General features: G+C 48.8%; 3 protein-coding genes across 5 annotated transcripts; 2 read left to right on the forward strand and 1 right to left on the reverse strand.

The window, feature by feature from the left end:
* Positions 1-3,710: 3,710 nt before the first annotated feature.
* Positions 3,711-7,219, reverse strand: LOC117851442 (probable receptor-like protein kinase At1g80640). The gene is made up of 10 exons (XM_034733259.2): positions 6,691-7,219; positions 6,002-6,163; positions 5,674-5,921; positions 5,451-5,583; positions 5,294-5,357; positions 5,068-5,164; positions 4,848-4,950; positions 4,612-4,730; positions 4,298-4,387; positions 3,711-4,210 (listed from the first exon to the last, which is right to left on the reverse strand). Exons 1-10 carry the CDS (start codon positions 6,905-6,907, stop codon positions 4,049-4,051), a joined length of 1,395 nt encoding a protein of 464 aa, XP_034589150.1. The 5' UTR covers positions 6,908-7,219; the 3' UTR covers positions 3,711-4,048.
* A 7,454-nt stretch (positions 7,220-14,673) lies between these two features.
* LOC117853991 (uncharacterized) lies at positions 14,674-20,332 on the forward strand. 2 transcript variants are annotated; one of them, XM_034736274.2, is made up of 5 exons: positions 14,674-15,500; positions 16,913-16,993; positions 17,674-17,736; positions 17,837-17,896; positions 19,728-20,332. In XM_034736274.2, the coding sequence occupies exons 1-5, from the start codon at positions 15,039-15,041 to the stop codon at positions 19,893-19,895; spliced, it is 834 nt and encodes a 277-aa protein (XP_034592165.1). In that variant the 5' UTR covers positions 14,674-15,038; the 3' UTR covers positions 19,896-20,332. The 2 variants fall into 2 exon arrangements, with proteins under 2 accessions (XP_034592165.1, XP_034592164.1); XM_034736273.2 differs by having other exon boundaries at positions 14,675-15,500; positions 16,910-16,993.
* A 3,134-nt stretch (positions 20,333-23,466) lies between these two features.
* On the forward strand, positions 23,467-27,093 carry LOC117853057 (homeobox protein knotted-1-like 11). Of its 2 annotated transcripts, none has more exons than XM_034735415.2 (6): positions 23,467-24,003; positions 24,646-24,766; positions 25,963-26,153; positions 26,231-26,362; positions 26,447-26,583; positions 26,686-27,093. In XM_034735415.2, exons 1-6 carry the CDS (start codon positions 23,671-23,673, stop codon positions 26,687-26,689), a joined length of 918 nt encoding a protein of 305 aa, XP_034591306.1. In that variant the 5' UTR covers positions 23,467-23,670; the 3' UTR covers positions 26,690-27,093. The 2 variants fall into 2 exon arrangements, with proteins under 2 accessions (XP_034591306.1, XP_034591305.1); XM_034735414.2 differs by having other exon boundaries at positions 23,468-24,003; positions 26,675-27,093.
* The last annotated feature ends 601 nt before the right edge of the window (positions 27,094-27,694 follow it).

The raw sequence follows: 27,694 nt of genomic DNA on the forward strand, positions 1-27,694 counted from the left end.
TTTACCCTTGTATAGTAAATATGAATGCAATTCCAAAACTAGCAGCATAATTTCACTGTTTAATTGTGATACTCTCTATCTGTTTCAAAACATATGGCATTTAATTAGCTTGCCATAGACGTCATATATTCAGAGAGGAATATCAAATTAGAATGGTATGGTACATCTGCTGCACTTTTGGAGCTCTAGATACAATTGTTCTTTCTAAAGAGATTTTCCTTGTCAGTAAATGTGATGTACTTCCAAAACTAGCAGCGTAGTTGCATTGTCTAATATTGTGAACATTGTGATATCAGATTAGAAATGGCATAGATAAATCAGTACTTCTGATGCAATTCCGCAATTGCAGATACAACAGTTCATTTCAAACGATTCATGTTGTACATTAAAAATGGATGCATTTCTAAAACGCCGTGTAATCCTTTCGGCCCATTATCTGAGACCCGAGATGTTTTCAGCCTTGCAGTTCAACTACGGCCTTTTGGGCCCAAACGTTTACTGTAAGGCCGATCCTCCTGCCTCCTTTATTTTGGTGCAAGTAAACGTTTAATCTACCATGAAATACGGAGTATGTCTTGAAAGTGTATTCATTTTGTATTGTAGATGTTAATATGACCAAAGTTACACAGGTTTGACTTAGTACAAAACTAAAACATCCATAATTTAGAACAAATGGAGTAGCATCATGCACTTTATCCCTTCCCCCAATGTAGGTGCTAAAGTGATTTTAAATATTTAATTTTGTTCCTAATTTATTTTAGCACTGGTACGCGGTACCTAGGCTTAGCACCCATGCGTGTATATCACCTAGCACCAGCGCCAACTCATTTCTCTCTCCTTGCTTCTCTTTAGCACCAACGGATGTATATGCTCTTAGTTGAAGCATTTTGTGCTTTGTTGTCTTACTATTGTGCACATAATTCAATAAGAGTTTATTTTCGGTCTTAGGGTTTGAGCAGAGTTCCAATTTGAATACAATCAACCTGCAATGTCAGGCATTCATATTTGTACTATGCTAGTTTTATTTGGATCTTATGTTTAGAGAAGTGTTCACGCTAAAATAAGTACTCCCTCCATTCCAAATTGTAGGTCGTTTTAGTTTTTATTTGATTATTATGCATCTAGACATACACTATATCTAAGTGTATAATAAAAATTATGCACCTATAAAATTAAAAACGATCTACAATTTAAAATGGAGGGAGTATGTACTCCCGAAAGGAGGAGAGCATCTAGGAGGAAAGGATGGCACTGATAGAGGAAGACCGACACTCGACACGATGGGTTTTTTGTTTGCCTGATCCGTCTCCTCTTCTCTCTTCGAGTTTTAAACAACCGCGGGAAAGTCAGATGAACATCGTCATGCAACGCGTACTTTGATCCAAGTGTCGTCGCTATCAAAAACAACTCGACAACGAGTAAAACGATCGTGAAGAAAACCTTTTTAAAAATTAAACTAAGAAAGAAGGGGGATTTAAAAAAGAAGAAGAAGAAGAGAGGAGCATGGCGCATCGATGCGAGTAGGTTGCAGCCCTGGCCACTGTTGGCACGTCCCTGTGTCGCGTTGTGGGTTCACGATTGGCTTTAATCTCTGTTATGTTATCTTCTCCTAAATTCCCTCCAGTATTTGAATATTTCGCTTTGTTCAATCTCAAAGAAGAGAATGCCTTGTTTTCATACACCACAGCGACTTGTTACCTACTCTCAATGGCCATGGATACAGCTCTGTCCTGTGCTCTGATGGCAACGCTGAACTGAATACAGCCAGCACTTCATTGTCAGTTGAGTATACATATATACATATCAAATGCAACTGCAATAGTTACCACTTGGCAAAGAAAGATCGAGCTGACGATAAATGAGCTTAAGATAATGAAGCATGAATCCCGGCCTCTGCGTCCCAAGATAAGCAAAGGACTGACTACAGGCAGGCAGGAAGCATGTACCAGGAATGGTCATCTGAAAACTTTGGACCTGCAAGTACAGGCAACAACAGCAAGTTCTTCCAATCCAATCAGCCCTATGCACCAACCTGCAGTGAAATCCATGGATCTGCTTAGGCTGTTACGGCAAGGCCACGCATGTGGAGTTATTGTCCGATTGAATGAACGGATGAAGCGGATGCCATCTCTCTGTCGACGAAGCAAATCCGGCGCCCAGCAACCTCTCGTCTGATCGCCAATGCCAGCAAGGGATTCAATGGGACGCCAGTAGCATCCACGAGTCATTAACATCAGCATGAGTTGTTGAGCTCACAGTGGACCTGGCATAGTGGCATCACAAAGCATCTCTGAATGATTGGGCGAATTCAGCATGGAAAGCAACTGGTCAGGGCCTTACAGATTGCAAATTTAAGATGGCGTCCCAATGATCTCGTGTAAAGTTTTAGCTCGTCGTCGAGAAGAAAGTGACTTCAGGCAGATAGGGATTTCAGAGCAGCAGACCGGATTAAATTCTAATGGACCTTGAATCGAACACTAAATTTTAGGTTCAGAGATTTGACGCCCTACCTTCAGCAGTACAAGGCAGTAATTGATGTTCTCGTTGAGATGAGACTGTCAACACTCAGCAGCAAAAGATATCAAACAAGGTCAGTAAATAAGTTCAAACTCCAACCGCCTCATGTCCCATGAGCCATCTCTGGCAACTCACGGTTGCTTGATCCATTTTGTCCACGGTTTAAAATAGTGAGCCATGATTCTTTTTGTACCGAATAAGAACAGCTTCTGGAGGTAGTACAATTATTATCTTGTTTCAATAATCGACGCCTCCTTCTCGCCTATCGGGCTATTACCTGTTCAATAGATGCTTGCCCCATTATCAATATCAACAGACTGGACGGCAGCTGAGGGAATATTTAATTATTTGCTATCCTAAGAAAGCCCACTCCTTGAGAAATCATTTTATTTTTAGAATGACACCTACATATTTGCCACTGGAAAGAAGTTTTACCAACACATTTGCCATTTTGTCCGACGTCCACGCTGGATTCCTCCGTGCTTTGTTCCCAACGAAGCAAAGTTATACCAGTAGCTAGTTGTAGGCCATCAACAGGTGCCGGACTGGAGGGAGGCAGTGGAGGCGGCGGATGGCGTCACGGCGCTTGCGCGGGGCCAGACTGGAGGGCAGCGGCCGACGGCGCACGTGGCTGGATGCGCGGGGCTGGGCTGGAGGGCGGCCACGGCGGACGGCGCAGGGGACGGACGCGCGGGTCCGTGTTGGAGTACTGCAGCGGCGTTGCTGCGTACGCACGGGAGGATGTGGCAGGAGGTTGAAGATGATCCTGACGCGTGGGTCCCAACACGTAAGTGGCAGGAGAAGGTAGAATGGATGGCTAACAGGAGGAAAGTAAGGGTATTATGGTCATTTGTCATGTTCAGTCCACGCTGGAGCGATGACGTGGCTCGCCACGTCAGCAAAAATGGTAAAAATGTAGACTAATCATCTCACCAATGACAAATATGTAGGTATGATTCTAAAAGTGACTTCTTAAGGAGTGGTCTTTTTTAGAATGACAAATAATTAAATATCCCGCAGCTGAAAGCCCTAGCCAGACCAAAACCAACCGAACAGAACTTTTGCATCAAGCAACTTATTATTGATATTCTGATTCGGACTGTAAAATGGCTGTAGTGCAAAAATAAACATGGAGTGCAGAATAACATAAAAACATATTCAGTTCCGTCAGAGAATGATAAGAGGCAAACTAGTGCAGCAAGCCAAAGTGCTTTGGTACCCATGTGGAGCCAAAAGCACAACTTTCTCAAATTCTTTCAAGTTACGGTGTTTGGAGAAACTTTGATCTGTACAGCAGGACCCTAAGTTCTAAAGAAAAGAGTGGTGTTTCTTTCACTTCTTTGTACAAACATAGGAGGCAACTCTTTTCAGACCAGAATTCTCTCTTGATCCAACCAACAACCAGGCCAGCAGGTTGGAACTGTCATCTTCAGGCACGCATCTAGGGCAATAAGTTATACAATAAACAGAGATCCAACTTCATCAGGGTGAATCTGTGCTCCGCTTCCACCGATGAGGTCATGAGGACATCTCAACAAGGAGAATGTTTTAGGTTTGGGGAAGGTGGCTCTGCAACCCTCAGTGTTCCGCCAAGCTCCACAGGCACTAGAGGAACAAGGGAGTGGAGAACATCGGTGATCAGCGGTCTGTAACTCGGTTCTGGTTGCACGCATAGAACAGCCACTGCTGCAACCTGCAGAAGTACAGAACAGCAATCAAAATAGCTAGAAAGATAACTATATCTGAAATAAAGAACATTAACAGGTAATCATAATAGTACTTGGTACAGGTGTTTTGGGTCCATCGAGTCCCTGATCACTGGGTCAACTATGTTGGGGAGTTTTGATCTGTCAGTCAGCTGCGGCATTGCCTGTTTATGATTTTGCAGCACGTAAAATATTAGCACACAGATAAATTGCAACTTAACTGCTAAAATGTTAGCACTGATCTTGAAATCTATATTTTCTACATTAGTCAAACCGTGCAGTGCACATTGCAAGAATGATTGGTGACAATAGTGTTACTGAACATTTCAATCATTCAGTTTGACTTAATCAAAGATTTGCAATGTTCAAAGTAAATTGTGCATCATACCCATGTCACAATTGATTGGCACTGAGTTTGACTCATCTTCTCGACAGGCTTCCTTCCCATTAGCAGCTCAAGAAGCACTACTCCAAAAGCGTATACGTCACTCTTCTCGGTCAGCTTCCCTGAAATTGACACAATAGCTAAAAGTTACGAGATAGAAGTATAATTTCGCTGTTGCTAATCAAGTCGTCTACAACATACAGATGTGATTCTAACTTGACAAGAAAGTGAGGGCGCACCATCTAATAGGTATTCAGGAGCTACATAGCCCAAGGTTCCAGAAAGATTCATAGTTCCCTTGTCAATATTCCCACTGGTCACTGCAAGACCAAAATCTGAAATCTGCACATGTGAGCAAAAAAGATATGAACTTTTGCAACTTTTACTGATTTCCAACACTGGCCTGCAGTCAAGATGAATAATAAGTTGACCTTAAAGAAAAAGAGAAGCAGTGTGTACCTTAGCATTGAAGTCTGAATCTAAAAGTATGTTAGATGACTTCAGATCCCTATGGATCACTGGTGGACTGCAGTGCTCATGAAGATACTCTAATCCCCTGCCAGTTTTAATTCACCAATGCATGTTATAAACTACTAGCCAGCCAATCAGCAGCAGCACTTCAATTTAAAATTCATCACCAATTCACTCATTTTGAAGGAAAGTGCAGGGATAAGATCACAAGAACCTGGCCATGTCGAGTGCAATCTTCATCCGGATGTGCCAGCTCAGGGCTGATCCATGTGAAGGCCCTGAAGACAACCACACATGAAAAGCTCCCAATATGAAGATCTCAAGAAAGAGCTGCATCCATAAGCAACAAGGCTAATCATAGGAGAAGGTACCGTGCAGCTGTGTATCCAGGGATCCCTTCTCCATCAGCTCATAAACAATATAGTGATTCCCCTCATGAACACAGAAACCCAGCAGGGACACAATGTTGGGGTGCCGAATCCTGCCAAGCAAATCCAGCTCATTCTGCCAGCAACCGCAACCGGAACAGTTACCACAACAACAGAAGAATACCATCATCAGTCATCACTGGCAGCAATGGACAAGAATTGTCACCTCGAATTCCTGCTCGCACTCCGGCCCACCGCCTTCCAGCCTCTTCACCGCCGCGGTAACTCCGCCGTCGAACACCGCCTTGTAGACGCAACCGAAGCCACCGACACCGAGCACATTGCTCTCACTGAACTTCCCCGTCGCCGCCTCCAGCACCGGGTACTCGATCATCGCCACAAGCCCCTTCCTGCTCGTCTTGAGTGAACTGAACTTGCTCAGGATCGGTACCAGCATGATTCCCCTTGCAGTGTCTACACAATGCAGGTGAGCGGGGTGACTTGGGTAATCCATGTGAGAAGCTTGAGAAATCAGTTGAAGCAGTCCTGCAGACCTGAGCTCCGGTAGGCCTTGCCGCCGGCCAGGCGGCGAGATCGCCGCCAAAGGACCCACGCATAGAACGTGGAGAGGATGATCGCGACGATGGCGACGGACGCGAGGGCGGAGGCGATCACGAGCTCGCGGTGGAAATGGTGGCGCCGCTCCACGATGATCACTGCAGAGACAACAGGCAGACAGGGAGGTAAATTCAGGAACAGCATCAACTGACTCCAGAGTTACCGCTTTCTTTTTGGGCGTTGAAAAGATCAGGTATTTCGAAACGGCGCTGAGCTCAGAAGGATTAATTGCTCTGGAAACACCACTTGCTTTTTTTTTCAACCCAAACCGTCAAACGGAAGAACAGGTTTGATGACAATTAAACTTGCAGCGAATTTTCCGCAACGGTTCTATTTCTCTCTCCTCTCTCGAATTTGAACGAAATGCAAGATCCCAGACTGCAAAAAAGAATTTCAGGGCTCGAATAAAAAAGGATAACATTTCCCAGCAAATTCGCTCGTGCAAATTGCGAGACAAAAACAGCTTCCATTAGCTGTTCAGGGAATACTAGTACGGAGTACTTTGCAAGATTCTCACACCAGTTTTCCCCCAAAATCAAAACAATAAACAGAAAAATGCACCCAAAAAAATTAAGAAAAGGAACAGAAATGACTGTTCATCTGATTCCTCAAACCAGTCACCTACCGATGGGAGGCGGCGCCGGCACCGCCGGAGCAACGGAGGCGGTCCCATTGGCACCAGCAGCGGCGGCGCGAACGTGCTCGGCGACAGGCGAAGCCCCCGGCGACGACGGCGCGGCCCTCCCATTGGCCGACGACGGGGAGGACGCCAGCAGCAGCAGCAGAAGCAGGGCCAAGACGGAGGAGCACCGAAACGGCAATGGAGGCGGCGCCAACCTCATGCTCCCCACTCCCGCCGCCTCCCCCCTCGCGCCTCTCTGCTCTTCCGATCCGGTTAAAGAGGCAAACGAGCCGTGGAATTGTTTACTGGTTCGTTCGCGAGAGGAGATCCCGCCACTGGAACACGAGACCTTGTAGCTTTCCGGCAATTGGGCATGCAAGAAGGCCACGAGCGAGAGACACGCACAGAGCTCTCCCCTCTCTCTTTTCTTTAGTCTTTTTCTTGAGGGAGAGGGAGACAGAGAGCAGTCTGGTATGGCAGCGCTGTGCGTGCAGAGAGAGAGAGAGAGGGAGAGAGAGAGCTAGAACTAGAGAAGAGAAGCTCGGCGGCTGGGCGTTTTATATTCGGGGCGCAAGGGGAGATGTGGGGCAGGAAGGAGACACTGGCCGCGCAGGGCCCGCGTGCCAGTGAGAGCGGCCATGTGCGGTGGTTACGGGAAGGCCTGGAGCTGTGGAATCGAGGTCGTACGTGGCGTTTGTACTGGTAATTTTTTTGAAAATCCTTGTTTGTTTTGTAGCGACCCATGCCATGCCATACGTCTCTTGGCTTCTTGTTCAGTCGCTGGCACTCTTCTGCAGGTCTGTCTCTCGTCTTTCAGACCTGTCAGCTAGTGAGTGAAACAACAACGCTGGATGAAGTTGCGACTGCGGCAGCTTCGGGCGAGCATCTCAGCACCCGGATTCGCCCGCTCGCCACGTCATCGTTCGAGTGTTTGCTCAGTCCACGTCGTCTCTGTCAGCACTCGTAATTTTTAACCTTAACCTCAGAGCACGTCCGTCAGTCGATCGCTTGATCTGCACTCGAAAGCGCCACTCCAAACCTCCCGGCGCGGTGATTACTTGGTTTTTACTTCTTTTTTTAGTTTTTACCCCGAGATGAAAGAACAAGAAACTTACCAGACCAGATGCTGACCTGGGCATCAGCGTTTTTCTTTTCAGTTTTCGCCACGAGGGGATCCGGGATCGGGGTGCCCCCATCGGGCCGGCATTATTTCGTTGCCCATCCGCCACCTCCCCCGGGGGAATCAATGCGCATCAGCTCTGCCTCTCCGGCGAGGCCCACCGGCGTCATGGGCGCCACCACCATCAAGTCCGGCGAACGGGCGCCCCTGTGCAACGCAGTGCGGCACTGGGCCATCGTCCTCCCCGCCCTGTACGCTGTACTCTCCTGACTCCTCCGATCTCCCTCCCTGTCCCGGCATTGGAGCTGAGTTGTAGGATCCATCGAGAAGGTAGGCTAGCTAGGGTAGGGAGCTAATGGTACTTGGTTTGGGAAGATTGGCTCGGCAAATCGGTCGTACGTCGCCGTACTTTGCATCTCGGAATGTCTCGTCCACCGTCGCCGTCCGCACTGACTGCTACTGTCGCTCGACGGGGTGTGGCGTGGGACGGCCATGGTGGTATTTTTGGGATACAAATTTGTCATCTGAGAACAAATTCGGGTTTATGCCTAGCAGGAGTAGTTTTTTGGCTGCATGCTTTTCTTTTCTTTTCTTTTTGAACGGAAAATGCAGGATTTGTTTCCTTTCTTTCCTTTTCTTTTTTTATTGAATGGAACAGGGCCTCTTTCCTTGGCTGGCTTAGCTAGCGGGCTAGCAATGTTTGAATCTTTAGTCCGAACTAAAGTTCATATCACGTCGAATATTCAGAGGTTAATCATGAGGACGAATCTATTAAACCTAATTAATCCACATTAGCACATGTTTATTGTAGCACCACGTTGTCAAATTATGGACTAATTAGGTTTAATAGTTTTGTCTCGCAAATTAGCTTCCATCTGTGCAATTAATTTTATAATTAATTTATATTTAATACTTCTAATTAGTATCTAAACATTCGATGTGACAGAAAGTTCAGGAAGGACAGAAAGTTCAGGAGGGACAAAGAACCAAACGGGCCTATGCCTATGCCTATGGATAGCTAGCTAGGATCTGCGTCGTCGTGCGTGCCGTTTTGGCCATGGTTTATGGCTAGCAGCTAGTACTAGCTCCAACGAACGTTCAGTACTGCGACAGCGAAAGGAGTTCAGTACCGGTACTGCCGCGGCGGGGAGAAATAAAGATGCTGCTCCGTGCGTGCTTGACCATCCTTGTTTTTCTTTTCCCTCAACCAGTTTTTTCAGCAGGTTGATTCGGTTAGTTCTCTCTCCGAAACGTGATCCACGATCGCTCTGTCGTCCAGCCAAAGACGTCTCGATGAGGGGCGTTTAGTTTTCAGGATCTGCAAGTGTCATGTCAGAACACGTCTGCGCCTTTTTGGGGTGTCTGGTTCAGGGACGTCATCGACCAACCGAACGAACGTCTGCTGGCTCGCTGCGCAAGTGCCGCGCAACTGGACGTCTGGACCGGTGCAAACTGGGACACGAGACGAGCAACTTGACCTGCAGGGCGGCTGGAGCCTGGAGCTCCCCGCCCCGTGACGAGGACCAGACCGGAGCACCTCGTCAGATCTCGCCGCCGCGGCCAGCTGCCGCGCCGACGCCTCGAATGCGATCGAGCCCTCCAACCCCCGCGGGTGCGGGCGGCGTACGGCACCCCGGATCTCGCGATCGACGGCGGCGCGCGTCACGGGAACACGAGCGATGGCACGCGCGAGACGGCAGAAGGGCACGTCTGGGCTGCGCTAACTACTGCTGCACGTCATGGAGGCCGCGGCCGGCCGGCCGGCGGCCACAGCCAGGCGGTGCCGACCGATCGACCACCACACCGGCGGCAGCTGCTTGCGATCGAACGAGGCCCCCACAGGCCACAACCCCCCGGTGCATGCACGGGCACGCCCATGATTCGGTGATTATTGGTTCACAATTATGCGTGCGGTCGAGAGATTTTTTTTTGGCGATCCCTTGCAATGATCGCGCGGGGGTAGTTTGCAAACGGAAGTGTCCTGTCTTCCTCGCTGGAAACTCGCGACGGGAGTTATGATTACAACTCCATCTTCCTGTCTCTCCTTTTCTTTTCTTTTCTTTAAAAAATCATGATCACAAAATCACGATCAGTTGTATGCTAAAGATGATACTGGTACTAGTATTTTGGTGACTCGCGGCTCGGTAAATACCGGCGTGCGTTTTTTGGATTTCTTTTTTTTCTCAAGGCAATAGAATAAATAAAGATCTGAAAAGGGGCTCCTATCTTTATGAAAGATAGATAGAAGTTGAAACTTCCAGCCCATCGAGATCCATCTTAACCTTATCTTCTTCTTCCCCAACCCGCCCTCTCATTTGATGATGGTCACTGAAAAATATGTTGGATAAAAAATATTGTCCAACATTTTTTCAAAAAGTTGAACCAATATTTATGCGAAAAAGTTGAGCCAACGTTTTTTAAAGAAAAAGTTGAATCTACCATTTTTCGGAAAAAGGTTGCATCAATATTTTTTCAAAAAAGTTGATCCAATATTTTTTAATTGTTTCAATATTTTTTCAAAAATTTCTTGATTTCTTTTGCCGTCGGCCGCGCCTTCTCCGGCTCTAGCGGTCGGCGGGCCTGCGCACGGGTAGGAGCGATGGTAGGCGCGGGGGTCGCCAAGGGTGGCAGCGCGAGGTGGCAGGCTGTGATGGCGCCAGTGGAGGCGATAGTGGGGCCGGCCATGGTAGCGCAGGCAGGGGAGGGAGGGGGTGGGAGTTAGGGTTTGGGTTTAATGCATCTAACGGATCTTATTCTGTTGCACGGATCTTGAGCATCTTTCCTACCGGAAGATGGATAGGATTTCCGCTGGAAAATAAGAACAGCGAAGGCCGTTTGTTTGGGTTCCCAAGTTTGTGGACCATTAAGCCCAATTTAGCAATTCGTTACCTTGGGCCACAAAATGAGTACACCATCGTAGGCCTTTATAGAGAGAAACAGGTTAATATGGGCTTTACAAAAGCAAGCATCGTGGGCCTATTATGGACTTCTCTCGGAGTAGGCATCTTTCTATTTACTAACTACCCGAAATTTCCAAATCGGGGGATCAGTTCCTACTTCTCCTGTTTCAGGTTGTGTCACATACAGGAGTAGGCATCTTTCTGCACTACCGAATTTTCCCAACATAATTGGCGGTGCCCAACAGCAACAGATGTAGACCGTGAGTAGAAGCTCGCATTCCGTCGCGTCCGATCAGCAACGGAAACATTTGTTTCCAGAACATCTGAGAGAGCTTCGTCTTGGCCACATAGCCCTTTTCGCGTCAAGAGTTGACTTTGAACCTGCTCGAGCAGTCGCACACGTAGTCAGTCTCAATGGAAGTATCACTGAATTTCATGGGTATTTAATCATATGACACCAACTAATTTGGTAGGCTATTTATGAAGAGAAGGGAGAGGGGAGTTTCATCCTCATAAAACCCACTTGGTACAGTTACCTAATCCCATGAAATCTAATAAAACTTACACTTAGCATGTTTTGATTTCATAGCATGACACATTTAATTATAGGAGAACGCAAAAATTAAATGTACCTATGAAACCGTACAATGAAACTACTCCCCCATTTATTTTTATAAGGCAGATATGATATGGTAGGATCTCCCAATTATACCTTGATTATTAATTTATCTTATATTACATTGTCCATGGTTATAAACTTATACTCATTAGAGAGTACATTTGATTACAAATCTATTCAAATTTACTTAAAAAAATAAAAAATGTTTAAATTATTAGTCAAAGATAGTAAAGTGTGATCTTGATATGCGTGTACACCTTACAAACATAAACGGAGGGAGTATGCACTAAAAGTGACGGCTTCATTTTATTAAAAACTGATATAGCATTTTTGATAATAATACAATGGAACCATGTACTGAGATTGGTCCAACGCTAACGTGACCTTGTCCACAGCGGCGAAGCAAAGCCTCCTTTTGACGAAGCAGCAGGCCCGGTCACCGAACCTGAAGTCCCCCACGCGTCTTGCGAGACGAGACCGAGACGCGGCCCCGTCAGCGCCGGAACGCCGTTCAACTCAACGAACTCCATTTCAGTCGATCGGCCGGACTGCCCTTTTCTTTTCTTTGTTTTTTTTGCTCGTGATGTCGCATGTTTATCTCGTTTTTTCTCCTTCCAACCGGGGCTTCTAGTAGCAGTTGTGCTTTATGTGCCTGCCTGAAAACGGCACGCGTAGCCTTTCAGCCCGCGCCCCTTGCACTGACCGCACAAACGCTACGCCGCTGGAGTTCTCTGTCCTCAAGATGGTAAGCACGCGTTAGCGTGTGCGACTGTTTTAGTTTGCCATTTGCCTCTCTAGAGGCACTGCAGATTCGCAGAAGAGAGGCCAACTCTGCCCGACGATTACCGCACATCCTGGGTTGTTCGCTTGCTTTGGCTTGCACAGATGTTCAGTGGACCAGTCCAGAGTACAGCTAGGCTGGTTCGTTCGGCAGGGGCATATGAAAAACGCATGCGATTGTGGTAAGTGGTATGTGTAGTACGGCCGCCATCCGGACCGTACACCGTGATGCCCATCTGGAGGCCGATTCGATTGGCAGCTCCCGCGCGCCGTTTTCTTTCTTGTGCGTGCGCACTGCACATTGAGGATCGGATCGCACTCGCATCCACACGATAGCATTACGCTCCATCATCGAAGAGTGACCATCGATCAGAGACCGTGACGTGTCGATTGCTTACTGTGTACGTAGGCAGTAGGCTATAGGCTATACACATCCCAGGCAGGCTACAAATCCTGAAATCTAGCCCTGATACTTGCTGCTCCTCTCTGCGGGCGCACGGAAGAAACCTGCCCTTTTCTATTCCGCGCTTTGTACTGCGTTTTCCACAGCCACGCGTTGGAGAGGAGAGGACAGCGTTGCGTAGGCATGCTGCGCACATCACCGAACACCTGCAACACTCGACACCGCACGCTTAGATAAAGAGCACTCGCGCGGCGTTCCGGCGGCCGGGCGGGCGGGCCGAAAGCAACATGGACAGATCAGGCGCCAGGTGGACCGGACCGGACAGCCGACGCTTGCGAAGCACATTTGCCTTATCCACGGCGACAGCGACGGCAGAGACAAGGGTGTGAGAGAGAGTGGCTACTGGCGATAACTCCAATGGATGCCCGCCTATCATCAGTTGCGCAGATTAGACGCCACTGACAGCACAAATTCCTGATGCCAGAAGCCCAGAAGGGAACGGAAGACTGCGAGAAGAGAGAGAAAACAGAGAGACAGGCATCGGGTCTGCTGACCACCCTGAACCAGAAATGGCCAACGGATCCAAGACCAATAGGCAGGGAGGGGGTTTTCGTCAGCTCCAAGATCCAATGGCCGGAGGAGGATGGCAACGGGGAATTCCCCGTGAATGTCCCCCAGCCCTTATCTCCACGCGGACAATTTCTCCCCGTCCCCATCCCCGTCAATGCTTACGGGGGCTAATTTCTCCTCATCCCCGTCCCCGCACGGGGAATTATCCCCACGGAGTTCACATCCCTGTGATATGTACAAAATGCAATTCTCTGCGCTGTGACATGCATCAAGCGAATTCGAGACGTTGGAGCAGAAGGGCAAAATCGAATCCACAGCGTAACAACACAGACACCAATTGATCAAGCAAAATTTTCTCCACATACCATGATTGGCAAGAACATGCCATTTCTCATTTCATAAAGTCCAAAGAAAATACAGAGAAAAGGAAAGAATCAAAAAAGAGACCGTAGAGCTCAAGAATGGGAATTAATCTCTATGCTTAGCATCTTCCACTCACTCACCAGCTCCTTTAATCCTTTGTTGCCCTGTTCGTGATCTGGAGCTTGCGTTGGTGTCTCTGTCTCACGCGACAACGACGCTACGCGAGCATGGCATCCTGGTGCCTTGGTGCGCGCGAAGGATCCTGGCGCCAGCGCGAGGTCGTTGTCACCCCGAGCCCCTACCTCCTCACCAGCACAGGGGCCAAGCGCGCGACAACAGCTTGTGGCGGCGTAGCTCAGGAGAGGAAAGAAAGTGAGCAAAGCTTCTCTGAAGGAACGGATGGATATTAGGGTTAGCAGTAGTTTGGTAACTACCATTGGACCTTCTTATGGGCCGGAGCCGGACCTGGTGTCTTGATCCAGGCTATTTTTGTTGCACGGCATATCTACTCGAACCTCTAAACGGGGTTGCAGGGAAACAAGGACGGGGATGGTGATCATCCCCGCTCCCACCATCCCCGACCGGAATGAGCCCCATTTAAGGTCCCGTTTGGATACACAATGCTAAACTTTAGCACAGTGCTAAACTTTAGCACCCTCAAATGAAGTGCTAAAGTTTAGCACTTGGGGTTGTTTAGATACAGTGCTAAGTTTAGCACATTGGGTGAGAAATGACTACATTGCCCTTATTTATGACTGGTTTGGAGAAAAGTGGAGAGGAGAGAGAGGGGGGCAGCAGAGGAAAAAATGGGCTTGGAACCACTTTTAGCACCCCTTGGGTGTGCTAAAGAAAATGGGGGTGCTAAACTTTAGCACACCCCTTTTAGCACCCCTGTTTGCGAGCCCAAGTGCTAAAAGGTGCTAAAATGTGGGATGCTAAAGTTTAGCACCTCTCTCCAAACAGGGCCTAAATCCCCGTGGGGGATTAATTTCCTACCGTCCCCATTCACTGATGGAAGAATTCCCCGCGGGAAATCGGAGCCGTTGCCATCCCTACGGCACGAGGAGAACACTTCTGCAGGGGCAGGGCCCATCCGCTGACCGGGCGTCGTTTTCATTCGGTTGGGTTGTGATAGGACTTAGGAGTAGCAGAAAGCTGCAGTCACAAGAAACAATAGTGTACTCTTTTTTTTAGTAAACAATATAACCAGTAGTAGTCAAGTCCCACCGAGATCCGCAGTGGATGCTGAAAACCGGGGTAAAAATCCCTGACACTACGAAATTGCGAAAGCTCCACAAAGTGCAGCCAGCAAGGCAGCAACCTCAAATTCTCAATCTCATACGCGCGCGCACACACCAGAAAATTGCCCCGGCTTTTCCTTTTCCCGTCAAAGAAAGAAGGCGGATTTGCGAATTCGCCCACCACCACGCCACCGGCAGGCGGCAGCAGGCGCTTTTATAGCGAGCGCACGCCCATGGCCACACGGAAACCCAGACCGCTGCCACCTCCCTCCTCTCTCACTCTCTCTCTCCACACGCCTCCGCGTGCTCGGTCGGTCCCAGACCAGCTCACCGGCCGGGGCAGCAGCAGGCAGCCATGACGGCCGTGGACGCGGAGTCCTGCGCGGTGGTCGCGGCGGCCGCCGACATCATCTGCTCGCTGCGCGGCGCCGACCTCGCCGGATGGACGCCGCCGTGGCGCAAGGACGCTGCTCCGGCTCTCCCTTCCGCCTGCGACGGCGGCGGCGGCGGCCAGGAGGTGGGCGGCGACGCGCGGGGCATGGCGTGGCCGGCCGTGGCGCGCGGGAAGCGCTCGCGGTCCCGGCGCGCGGGGACCCCGTCGGCGTCGGGCTCCGCCTCCGCGGGGGCGGCGGCGAAGGAGGACGAGGAGGAGGAGAAGAAGAAGAAGAAGGGGAGGCGCGGCGCGCGGGGCAGCCCCGCGTCGCCCCTGGACTACAGCGGCGGGTCCGGCTCCGGCGCGTCCACGAGCGGCGGCGAGGACGGCGCCTTCTGCTCCCAGCCGGCTCCCGCGTCCGCCACCGCCGCGCCCAGCATCAAGGTACGTGCGTGCGTGCGTTCGCGCGTCGTCGCCTACCTCGCATCGCCCCCCGTGGCCCCGTCTCCGTCCCCGTCTCCTGTTGGTTTGGTCGCCTGCTGTTGTGGGCGGTTGGTTGCTTTCCTTTCCGCACTCGCGTTGGTTCGTGCCTGCCTGCCCGGACGGACGGACGAAACTGCCCCTCCGTGTCAGCAGCACGAGGATGACTTCCCGATGACACATCGCTTTTCCACCCTCCTCTCACCTCCCCCTCCGCTTTTTGTCCGCGCGACCCTTTTCCCAATCTCGCCACCGCCCCTTTGCGCTCGATGGCGATTCCGGAGGCCACCATGTGGTCGGATACCTCACGGATCTCCCGTCGACGGAACCGTCTCCTGACGGATTCGCACTCGCGGCCGCTGCTTTTATTTTTTCCTGAGATTTTATTCGTCGTCGCCCGTGGCTGCACCGTATCGTGCGTGCCCCTGGTGTTTGTTTGCCGTGGCTCGGTTGACTCCGACGGCGGCGGGGAGGAGGGGGCAGCGGCGGCAATTCACACGGGTAGGTGGGGGGGCTCCGGGCTCGTCAGCAGCCTCGGCGCTCGCTCGCCACGAGCTTCCGTGCTCCGGCCGCTCCGCTGTCCCCCTCCCGAAACTGTCCCTCGCCCCGCGCCCCCACCGGGGAACCTACTAATGCCCGTGGGCATTCCGGGCATTTCACCACGCTCACCACTCACAGCCTAGCAGTCAAACCAACGCGGTGCGCTGTGAGCCTGCGTGTGTGCTCCACTGCTCCGAAGGGGCAGGGCAGGTCGTTCTGTGTGCCGTGGTGGCGTAGGAGGCGCCGCATGGGCCCGGGCCTCGCGGCCGAGCCCGCCCGGCCACTCCGGCGCTGCCACGTGTCCGCGTGGCATGGCGGGCCCCATGCCAGCATGCTTGATATGATGAGCCTTTCGAATTTTGGAATTGTGGGGAATTCGCAATTTGGTCATTGATTGCAAACAGATAAGGTGACGGGCGGACGGACGGACGGACGGATGAACATGAGCAGGTCGCTTGTCCGCGTCCGCGCTTTGATGCCCCCCGCTCCAGCTCCCTCCATCCCGTAACGTGTCTCATGTGATTGCCTAATCGAGCTGCCGCTGCGGCTGCAAATCTGTGGTAGGAGTTGGTTGGGTGAACACTAGCCATGCCACGCTCATTCCTTACCTTACCTGGGCCCCGAGTTGCTTTCCCGTGTTGCTTTCGACGCCTGTGTACTGATGGCTGGACTTTTCCAATCCCGGGTTGGTTCTGGTGTCTAGCGTCTAGTCTTTGTGGCTGTGGTCCGTGTTGCTCGCTCATGCCACTCACTATACCAGCATCTCGTACTGCACTTTATTATTAGCATCTCGTACTAACCGAGCATGTTCTTTCCCTTTTGTGCCACTGCAGCAGGTGGGTGGCCTCGCCGGACGGCGGTCGATCCTCCCGGTGCCGCCGCCTCGGCCCGCCGGGCAGCGGCCGCGGAAGAAGATGGTAAACTCCTCCTCTGGCTCTGTCCTCTCTCTCACTCCCAAATTCTCACAGCACCACACGTGAAACCACATTAGCAGTAGCCACTCACTACACTAGCCACAAGTACAGAGGTAATCAAGTGTGGTCACGAGCGGGGTTGCCAGGCTTCACCTTGGCGCAGCCGCGCAGGACATGGGCGCTGTCGATGGTAGCTTTGGTTTCGGAACCTTTGAATGCGTCTCACCAACCTGCTGCCGGCCCCGCATCTCCCGCATCATTCACGGCATCTGCGCTGCGCAGGTCGGCCAGGCAAAAGGTGGCCTTTGGCCTGGTCAGTGTCTTCGCTTCACTTCCTTCACTTGCTTACCCAGTTGGTCTAGTGGAAAGGCTGCTCCGGTGCTTAGTGGCACGTAGCGTAGGCTGGAATAAAGACGTGCTGGGCCTGCTGGCACAGGCACAGCCCTGAAGCCCTGCCATTGGAAGGAAAGAGTGGCCAGGGAGGCAAAAGTGGCATGGCATCCTGAGGACAAAAGTGTCAAAGGCCGCCTGCCCGCAAGGATCGAAAAAAACACAAGCACCTCATCATCACCCTCTGGCCCGCGACCAAAAAGATCACGCCTCACGTTTAAACAAAAGCAAGCCGGGTTTGTTTGTCGCTTGACAACCTGCTCAGATTTTGCTCTGGTTTGTTCGCATTGCAGAGGCTCCCGGAGATCCAACAGCTGGTGCGGTCGCTGTCGGTGGAGAACGACGCCCTCCGCGAGGTCAACACCTGATTCAAATTCGACGACATCATTGATGCTTGAATAAGCCCTGTGTGGTTCTGTGCCGGATTTGCTGACATGTTTCTTTGCGCGTGAGCAGGAAATGAAGGCGTTGCAGAGGGCCTGCACGGCGCTGTCCAAGGAGAACGGCAAGCTAGAGGTCAGTGACACACACCAGCGGCCTTTGAACTGTGTACTCCCTTCCTTTTTCGCGCACATGTGGCGTTCAGCCACCATATGCATATGCTTCCACGCTAGGACCAGCTTGTTGACTGTTGAGTAGTGCACAGATAAACAACAGCTGCACTTGGTTTAGCTTAAAGCATAAGTGATAGTAATAAGCTTTCTGAATTGCAACCGCTAGGACCATTAGAGGTGGTCCCTGACTCCATGCTAGTATTATATGCGGTTTGATATTTTTTTAAGCCCTTTTTACGCCATAATCTAGGCTGTTCCCAGAAGAAGTGCTACGGTGTGTTGGTTCGGTGGGCAGAGAGCTCCATTTCACTCTGCATCCCTCTCAACAACCGTTGTCCTTGGTAAAACAGATAGAGATAGGGATGCCGATAAGCATACGGCAGCTGAGGGTTTAGACGTCAACCTCCGTGCCTTTTGACTTGGCATCCCCAGATTGGCCTAGCACGCGCTGTGAACCGTGTTGTCTCTGCACGTGGGCCTGGGGCAAGGTGGGCTGCTGGCCCCACCTGCAGCGACTCATCTAGACTTGGGGCTCGTTAGGTCTGAGAGATGCCATTTGCCAATTCCTCCGTGTGACCGTACACAATTCATGATCACTGGATTCACTGCCCGCAAAAGGAGAGTGCGGTGATGCGTGTCGTGGTGTCCAAGGGGTTGATGTGTGACGCACTAGCCGAATGCCCCCGAGGTCCTAGGCTACTGATGCCGATGCCCGGATTCGTTCGGACAACGTCCGGTCGTTGATCTTAAGCAACTAACTTTTAAGTTAGGTCAGACGGAGCTTGCATCTTCATGTGGCAGGTATTTTGCTTTCCTGAGAGAGTCTAAAGCTACTGTCTCTGAAGGGCTAGTATAAGCTCATCTATAAACTAGTTCCTGACCAAGCTGCCTGCCCATCAGGAGATGAGACCAAGTTCTCTCTGCCCATAGACCCCTCCGAGCATGCACTAGAAGGCTCTAACAGTAGCCAGATGCTATTGGGGTAGCACCGTAGCACTCGGCCGCCGCACCACCCGTGGCCGCAACCGACGCGGCGAGGTGTTCGGCGACTGTGGACGCACGCTTCGGTGTCTGCGGGCCGTACGCTCGCCTAGAATCTTTGCCCATAAAGAACACCACCAAGTTGCCGATCGCCCAATCCCACCCACCCAACCCAACGCCCGGCCGGCCAGCACACCAGTGAACCACCTGCCTGCCTGCCCTGACTGACTTGGATGCACACCAAACTCGAATCCCGGAAACGATAACCCCTTGGGCTTCTTTAATGCCCGCCGTCCCCCACTCACTCACCTGCGTGTCCTTGCAGCACTGCGCTGCACGATTTCAAAGAGATGACGGCCAGAACAATGGCTGCCGTGGCTATTAGGCTGGGCTACTTCGATCCAGCTGGAATGGTCCCTGGTTGCTCTCTCCTCTTATCTGGCAGGAGGAGAGGATCTCTGTAGTACACACCACGCAGCACTGTAATGGCTGACATCCTGGATCCGCTGACTCCCTGTTTCAGGCTGTTTAACTTGTACTCATGAAATCCATCATGGTGGCAGCTCATTCGCCCTTTAATTTTCGCCGTAATCACCGTTTAGTTTCAGCCTCCGCACTGCGTGTAGTTCGTTACAGTCCTTCCAAGTTGCAATGCAGTGTTCTGCGCTGCTGTTGTCTGCTGCCTAGTTCGTTTTAGTTGGCTGTAAATCTTGTGCATACTGCATAGCTGTATGTACTCCTAGTACATGGTTCGTGCTCATACTACTGTGATAGTGCGATAGCTGACAAGTTTTTTGCTCACGATTTTGCAGACAAGGCTAGATCACTCAAGTAAGCGGAACGGGATGATCTCCGCGGAGGATAAAGCAAAGCCAAAGCCTGGTTCTCAAGAGGCAGAGGCAGAGGCAGAGGCAGAGGCAGAGCAGGATGCTGGGAACGGCTTCGTGCTCCCTGACCTCAACCTCCCGGCAGACGACTGATGGCTGAAATTTCGTCGGTGTCTACGATCTTCAGACCGATTTAGCGCGCTAACCTGATAATTAACTGTACATATAGACGAAGCTGGCCCAGAAGGGGTTCTCAATTCTGATCACACGCCATGATACCGAAGAAGAAAAACGGAGTTCATGTTGTTTCATAAGTTGTTGAAATCTAGGGTTTAGAGCCACCATCCCGGTCCTCCGGTCTGAATGGAATTGTTGTATGTTCAGATAGGGGGATCGATTTACCTTCCGTTTTCTGATTAAGGTTCTTTAGTTGGTGCCCCGCGCTTCTGTGTGGATGAATGCGCAGAGGGATATATATTTTTTTTTTAAATATTTCCATATGTAGGTGATGAGGATTCGAAAGTGAACCCAACGATGTAGCTTGTTTAACTTTCATTTAAACATATATAGTTCAAGCTTTTGAAGCTGGAGTTTTGCTGTTCCTTGTGTTGGGTATCCAATCAAGTGTCTGTGGATGCTGGTTCGGAGTTTTCCATAATGTTATTTTAGGATTTTGTATTCGGTGTTCTTTCCGTTGCCGAACGTCATGGATAACTGCGATAAGCCGATGACCAATTGCAAGTTATAACCATTCAAAAACGAAAGAGATAAAATCGTCAGGGACCTGCAAACGAAAAGGTAAATGACTTCTTGAGCCCACTCTTGAAGATGGGCTTCCATGGAATGATGGCAGAGGCCCACTCACCCGGCCGACCAGCTGGGCCAACTTCCTCTCTTATTTTCCTTAGGATTTTATTTATAAGCATAAATTTACATCCAGCCGTCCTGAAATGTTACGCCTGAAATAAAAATAAAACAAAATAAAATTAGATTAAAGCCGTCTCAAATTTTAAGTCATTTTAGTTTTTTAAAATTAATAAATTTTTATATATACCTAAATATATATTATATGGATATGCGTATTAAAATGTATGAAATAAAAAATTCAAAACAACGATGGATGGAGTACCACTCAGGAAGAAGCTTGAAGCCGATTCCTGTCAGAACAAAGCAGCAACGAGGTTCAAAAGTAACATCAGCGGTACGACAAAAAAAATGAGACATGCACTTCAATCACTGAACACACCCAAAAACGAGACGTGCGATTGAACCATGAAACACCGCCAAACGATTGTCGACCACAATATGGTCACGAAGACTGGAATCCATTGCCTGACACCTCTAAGACAGCAACCAATGACGAATAACGAAAAACCGACGAAGAGGATACAAAAGCACACCAACTAATCTCACAGGTGGTGGTAAAAATACCTCAGAAAACCCTCCATAGAGGAAGCATCCTCATCGATGCTGTCACTGCTGAGTGGAGCGGTCCCGAAGGAAGTGAAACCTCACCTGATCCCTGCTGAAAATAACATCGAGCTCATCGTTGCCATCGGAGAGACCAAGCAAAGGGGCCAATAGATAAAATACAACATGGACGCTGCGGAGAAGACAAACGTAGCCTATCTAGATTTTTAATTCTAGCTGATACAGTATTGTTGCCTCGTTTCAATTTGTAGGTCGTTTTAACTTTTTAAGATTTATAGATATTATTGTACACCTAGACGCTATATCTAGATGCAAGTTAGAAAAATCAAAACGACCTACAATTTAAAGAAACTGGAGGAGTAGCTATCAGTATTAGCTAATCACATCATCATATAAAAATGATCACAGCTCTCGTCAGGGGGAAAAATAAAGAAACTAACCAGTAACAAAGATTACGTGATAGGAAGGCTCGCAAGTCACAAACTCCCTCCTGGCAAAGGGAAAAAAACAAGACTGAAACTATCTACCATTCATCGCGAAAAAAAGGGTTGAAAACCCTCGCTCATGTGCTTAACCTTAAGCATGACCCCGGCCGGGTCCACCGTCGCGGTCTCCCCCCTCCTCGCCGACGCCGACGCGTCAGGCCGCGGTTGGACCCGGCCCCACGGGGCCGGCCCGTTCCTCGTCAAATCCCGCGGGCCCCGCGCCCGTGGCCCAACGCCCGCTCCTCGTCGCTGTCCCGGCCCTTCTTTCTAGCCACTGCAAAAAAATATCACGTTTCGAGGACGAGGAGGGCCCCCCTGTGCAGTGCCTGAACAGGCCTTTACCCCCTCCAAGTAGATAGCCGATGGAGATCCGGCTGGGCTCGTTAAAGAAACAAAAAATGGACGCGTCACGAGTCCCTTTCTGGGGCACAGTCTTCTTTCTCAAACCCTTTTTTATATTCAATGAAAAAACGTAAAAGGATTATCAAATTCGTGCTGTTTAGATTAGTGTGGTTACGACGACGTGTGCAGTTGGTCAATGAAAAACTGTGAGGCTACAGACAAACAGGTGCACAGCTGTTTGTGGATACCGTCTACTATACGTGGACGACTGGTGCGGCCTGCCGTCGTGCCCTAACGCCCGGCCGGCAATCATCGGGGAGGGGGAGTAGATTAATCGAATTTTCAGCTCTTAATTGGGCGGCAATCATGAGGCCTCCGACGGCCGACGAGCGACGATGATCCTTATGATCCGGAGGTCGTTAGAAACAACAGTATATACTCCATCCGTACCAAATTACTATTTATTTTAATTTTTAAAGATGCATAGCATTTGCTATGTATCTAAAAATATATCTAGATATATATCTATATGTATAGCAAATACTATGCACTTAGAAAGTAATTTAGACCTCATTTGGATACTCCATGCTAAAGTTTAGCACTTGTCGCATCGGATGTTTGGATGCTAATTAGGAGTATTAAACATATGTTAATTACAAAACTAATTGCATAGATGGAGTCTAATTCGCGAGACGAATCTATTAAGCCTAATTAGATCATGATTTGATAATGTGGTGCTACAGTAACCATTTGCTAATGATAGATTAATTAGGCTTAATAAATTCGTCTCGCGAATTAGCACAGGTGTTCTGCAATTAGTTTTATAATTAGTTCATATTTAGTCCTCCTAATTAGCATCCTAATATCCGATGTGACACTGCTAAAATTTAGCACCTAATATCCAAACAAGTATTACTCTCGGTTTAATTTGACGTTATTTACTTAAAATTGAATGGGATGGAATATGGATGAGGGAGTACATATAATCGTGCTGTTTATGTTTTACTGCTGTTTGCATTCCCATGAGTAGAGATTTTTCTTGAAACATAAAGGAAAAATAGGTGGGCATCGAGGTGGGTCAACCAAGATTCCAAGAATCTTTACCATCACTTATTAGTGATTTCCTTTTTCACTCCACCGAATCTAAAGTGGGTCTATCTGTTAATTCCAGCGTCGACACGCATGTGTTTCTTGGATGGCAGTTATTCCATTTCTGAAAAATACCGTAAATACAAACTCAGAATTTCCCATAATTTTTTCAGTCCATACGAGAATGTGGCTATCTCAGTTTTTTTAGTTTATAAAGTACGAGAATAATATACTCTGAAAAATGTTGTGCCCACGAAACATGTTTGCTGTGCAATTTACTCTTCCAAATTGAGTCACGTGCACGAGAAATAAACAGGAGGCGCTATCCACCCGTCCTCTCCTCTACCCCCACACCCCCGAGAGAGAGAGGTGAGGTCCCCTCCACTACACGCCTCTCGCCGTCGCGTCCTCCCTCTCGCCTCTTCAAAGCCTCCGGTCCTCCGCCACTTGACTCCTGTCCCCTCTCGCGTGGTCCTCTTCCTCCTCCTCCTCCTCCCCTTGTCCCTCGAGCACGCCTCGTCTCTCCCGGTCTCCGCCGCGCGCCGCCCCGCCGTTGGCTGGCTCTCTAGCCGGGAGGGGGGATGGCGTTCCACTACCCGGACCACGCGCTGGCGATGGACCCCGCGGCGGCGGCGGCCGCGGCCGGGGTCGGGGCGGCGGTGAACCCTAGCTTCGTGCCCGGAGGAGGCGGCGTGGGGGGACCGGGCGGGTGGGAGCGGGAGAAGGCGGCCATCGCGGCGCACCCGCTGTACGAGCGCCTGCTCGAGGCGCACGTCGCCTGCCTCCGCGTCGCCACCCCCGTCGACCAGCTCCCCCGCATCGACGCGCAGATAGCCGCCAGGCCCCCGCCCATGGCGGCGGCCGCGGCGGCGGGCGGGGCGCAGTCGGGGGGCGAGGAGCTCGACCTCTTCATGGTGAGGACCCGAACCCTCTCGCTCTTCTCTCACGGGCTTACGATATTGAAGCTGCTGTAAGTTTGCCTGGTAGCTCGCTGTGTGGATTTTGTGATTGAATTTGGGGCGGATTGTATGGGTGGACCTGGATGGTGTAGATAGCATGCGAAACATTCTGTATTTCGGGAATTTTAGGGATGAAAGTGTCTAGTTCGTTCAAAATAGATTTTGGTATTAACCGAGCTAATTAGCAAGGGAGCTGGAAATTTAAGTGTAGAATTGCCTTATGAACTGAAGATACCATCTCTTGACTTGCTTCTCTTCCTTAATTGCATCGCTTCTGAATAGCGAACTCGTTTTTGCAATTTTCCACTTGCGTTTATCTGTAGCTCCCTTTTCAGTATGAACAGATAATAAATCTCCCTTTATGGCTTTATCCGTAGCAAACCGCTCCGGTGCGGACGCATGCCCGTGCACCGCTTACGCTTATTGTTTTCCGTTTGTGCCTCATGAACGGTTTCTAATGTATATCATGTGGGCTTTGCCCTGATTTAATTGAGTTCAGGTGGGCGATCTCCGCCCCCCGTTGCCGCCTCAAAAAAAAATGTATATCATCTCCCTTTTTTTTCTCGGCTTCTAATGTATATCTTGTTTTTTGTGCAGACACATTATGTATTGCTCCTCTGTTCGTTCAAGGAACAACTCCAGCAGCATGTGCGTGTTCATGCAATGGAAGCAGTGATGGCTTGCTGGGAGCTTGAACAAACTTTACAAAGCCTTACAGGTAGCTGCAAGCTTTCTTATGTTCAAGAGGAACATTCTTCAGATTCTTGATATTTGCTGTGTTCCACCATTTTATTCGTATGGTGGTCACAATAAGTTTCCATTCAAGCAATAAAGTGAACCATCTCATTCAAGCTTTTCGCCACAAAAGAAAAGTCACAAACCATTCTTCCATTCTTGTCTTTCCTTAGGTAATTGACCAAAAATTCATTATATGTTGGTTTTATTTGGTACAAGGAAACTGCAAATAGAACCAACATTGGTAATATATATTTTTCTTGCATCAACTGATGGTGCCTTAGTTAGCGTAACTCTAACAGTATCAAAGTTTCCCCTATTGCGTCTCTAGCGCATTTAGGTTCCTCTCAGGACAGTTAATGTATATTCTGGGGAATGGAAATAACCACAATACAAGGCACCTCTTAGGACATTTTGATATTTCTTTTTGGAGTAGCGATTGATTTTGCGATAATAGCATTTCAAGTATAAAAAACTAGCCATAATTCCATATAGGTTCATGAGGTCAGGAATTCTTGGCAGTTCAGAGGAATCCTGTGGATCAGAAAAATGCTTCCAGATATAAATCTGAAACAGTGTTTCTTGGATCAGAAAGTTGTCAATTGCCATTTGTTGTACCTTTAGACAGTGGTAGAAGAAAAGTTCAGTAGGTGGTCCTTTACATAATGTAAAGTAATTATCTGCAAAATTCCAAAGGTATTCATTGACCCCACTGGCTACCACATGTCCACATCTTCCTTAGGGTATTAGGCGTCATGCATTCTGAAATACTGTCAATGGCCCTTTACACACTGAAAACAGACGTTGGCCAAAGTTATGACCTTCTGAAGGTTTATTCTTTTTTTCTTTTCTGTTGCCATGTAGTGGACACTGCAACATTGCCTGACCCACTTAAATATGTTAGCATCAGCTAGCTTGTGTCAGTCTATCTACCAGCAGAGTTGTCACAATCTCCCTTGAAGCACATGTATGCTTGAACACGTGAAACTTACCTGCCGAAAATTGTGAGCATTGTATTTGTAGGAATCACAGTGATAAATCGAGATCTTGTTTTCTTTCTACACAGGGTTTGCTGCTGGGAAAACATGGTTGAAACTTTTTCTTTTCTTTTTTTTTCTGAGGAAGACATACTACTAGTTTTCCTACACTGAGTTGTGCTAATATGTACTCTTCCTGCAGGGGCATCTCCTGGTGAAGGCACTGGGGCTACTATGTCTGACGATGAAGACAATCAGGTAGACAGTGAGAGCAACATGTTTGATGGAAATGAGGGGTCAGATGGAATGGGATTTGGTCCCTTAATGTTGACTGAGGGTGAGAGATCCTTAGTTGAGCGTGTCCGGCAGGAGCTGAAGCATGAGCTTAAGCAGGTAAAGTTACAACTTGCAACCTTCTAAATTTTCAGTCGTAAGCATAGTGATATCTAAACAGAACTCTCATCTTTCAGGGGTACAGAGAAAAACTTGTGGATATTAGGGAGGAGATAATGCGGAAGCGAAGAGCTGGGAAACTCCCAGGTGACACAGCTTCCACTTTGAAAGCCTGGTGGCAAGCTCATTCTAAATGGCCATACCCAACTGTAGGTGACAACACATGGATCCTATCACTTCCAGCACCATTTCCCAGTTACTCATGTGCATATTGTTCCCTAACATTTGTTTAGGAGGAAGACAAGGCTAGACTGGTGCAGGAAACAGGGCTGCAACTAAAGCAGATCAATAACTGGTTCATCAATCAGCGTAAGCGGAACTGGCACAGCAACCCGGCTTCATCCTCATCCGACAAAAGCAAGAGAAAAAGGTACGGCAACGAGAAACTACACTAAGCTTCACCTTGTACTACAGGTACCTTTCTGGTTCCTGTTTCCTGTATGCTTATTCTTGGAATAAAGAAGCACTGCAGGTGATGGCAACGCAGAGCAATCCTGGTAGAGCGCGGTTGGAGAAGAATTATATGTAAATAACGCTTCTACTGAGAAGAATGGCACCATATTTGTTGCTCGGGAAACGACCACCAGCATTTCCTGAGCCCCATATTCGTACAAAGATACCACACGATGTAATAATGTTGTAAGTAGTCACGTAAACTAAATAATTTGTATAGTGAATAACTAGAGACTAGCATTCACTTTCGGTATTGTATAGTTTAAGTTGTTTGGACGTGCTGTGTCTGTACTGTACGGTTCGAATGTATTTGACTAGCATTCGATATTGTATTTTTGTGGAAGTATGGCATGTAAAACCGTGGATCATAACTGTATTTGTACCTTGAATTATATGTGAAACTGTAGAGACGCACTGTGGCCTTGTATATTCCAGTATACAGGTAGAAGATTGCAGCGTGCGCTTGGGTGATTAGATTACTTAATCGTAACAATCCGGTATGTGAAAGACTTAGTTTGTTTCAGTTTGTGAATTATAACAATTTGCAATCTGCAATTCAGATCTATGTTTGACCATAAGTATTTCAATCACATGGTTACCTTCGTTTTGGCAGCTCTCGTGTTTACCAACTTGTCTACGGCTTTCTTCCTCGGGGCAGCCGCGAATTTCTGGGTATTCAGTTTCTGATGGAAGAACATGTTAGTTGTAACCGGGCAAAATAGATGTATTGATCTCCTAGCTTTTGTCTCGAGCCCTCGACGGTCAATTTCGTCAAGATTGGTCGACCTACTTCCTCAACTTTCGGTTTTAATTCAAACTCATCCTTCTACTAATATAGCACAACGTATTATGAGATCAATGCGGAAAGTCACTTCCCCCTTTAGTTCTTTTCCCTCCTCAAATTCCACTGGCATTGCAAAGGGCAAAGTTTTCGATCAACTAAAACCAGTCTCAATGGAAGTTTCATAAACATTAAATTTGTTGTCACATCAACAAAATTGTTGACTTGACAAGATCATTATGAGGGA

The sequence above is a fragment of the Setaria viridis genome, chromosome 4 (genome assembly GCF_005286985.2).
Source record: "Setaria viridis chromosome 4, Setaria_viridis_v4.0, whole genome shotgun sequence".
In the NCBI taxonomy this organism is placed as follows: domain Eukaryota; kingdom Viridiplantae; phylum Streptophyta; class Magnoliopsida; order Poales; family Poaceae; genus Setaria; species Setaria viridis.

Coding starts and splice junctions, on each gene's coding strand:
- LOC117851442 (XM_034733259.2), bottom strand. CDS start 6,907: ATGAGGTTGGCGCCGCCTCCATTGCCGTTTCGGTGCTCCTCCGTCTTG. Junction 5,165..5,293: donor ATTGCACTCGACATGGCCAG/GTTCTTGTGATC, acceptor TAAAACTGGCAG/GGGATTAGAGTATCTTCATG. Junction 4,951..5,067: donor ATTCAGACTTCAATGCTAAG/GTACACACTGCT, acceptor TCACATGTGCAG/ATTTCAGATTTTGGTCTTGC.
- LOC117853991 (XM_034736273.2), top strand. CDS start 15,039: ATGACGGCCGTGGACGCGGAGTCCTGCGCGGTGGTCGCGGCGGCCGCC. Junction 17,737..17,836: donor AGAACGACGCCCTCCGCGAG/GTCAACACCTGA, acceptor GCGCGTGAGCAG/GAAATGAAGGCGTTGCAGAG. Junction 17,897..19,727: donor AGGAGAACGGCAAGCTAGAG/GTCAGTGACACA, acceptor ACGATTTTGCAG/ACAAGGCTAGATCACTCAAG.
- LOC117853057 (XM_034735414.2), top strand. CDS start 23,671: ATGGCGTTCCACTACCCGGACCACGCGCTGGCGATGGACCCCGCGGCG. Junction 26,154..26,230: donor TGAAGCATGAGCTTAAGCAG/GTAAAGTTACAA, acceptor CTCATCTTTCAG/GGGTACAGAGAAAAACTTGT. Junction 26,363..26,446: donor CTAAATGGCCATACCCAACT/GTAGGTGACAAC, acceptor ACATTTGTTTAG/GAGGAAGACAAGGCTAGACT.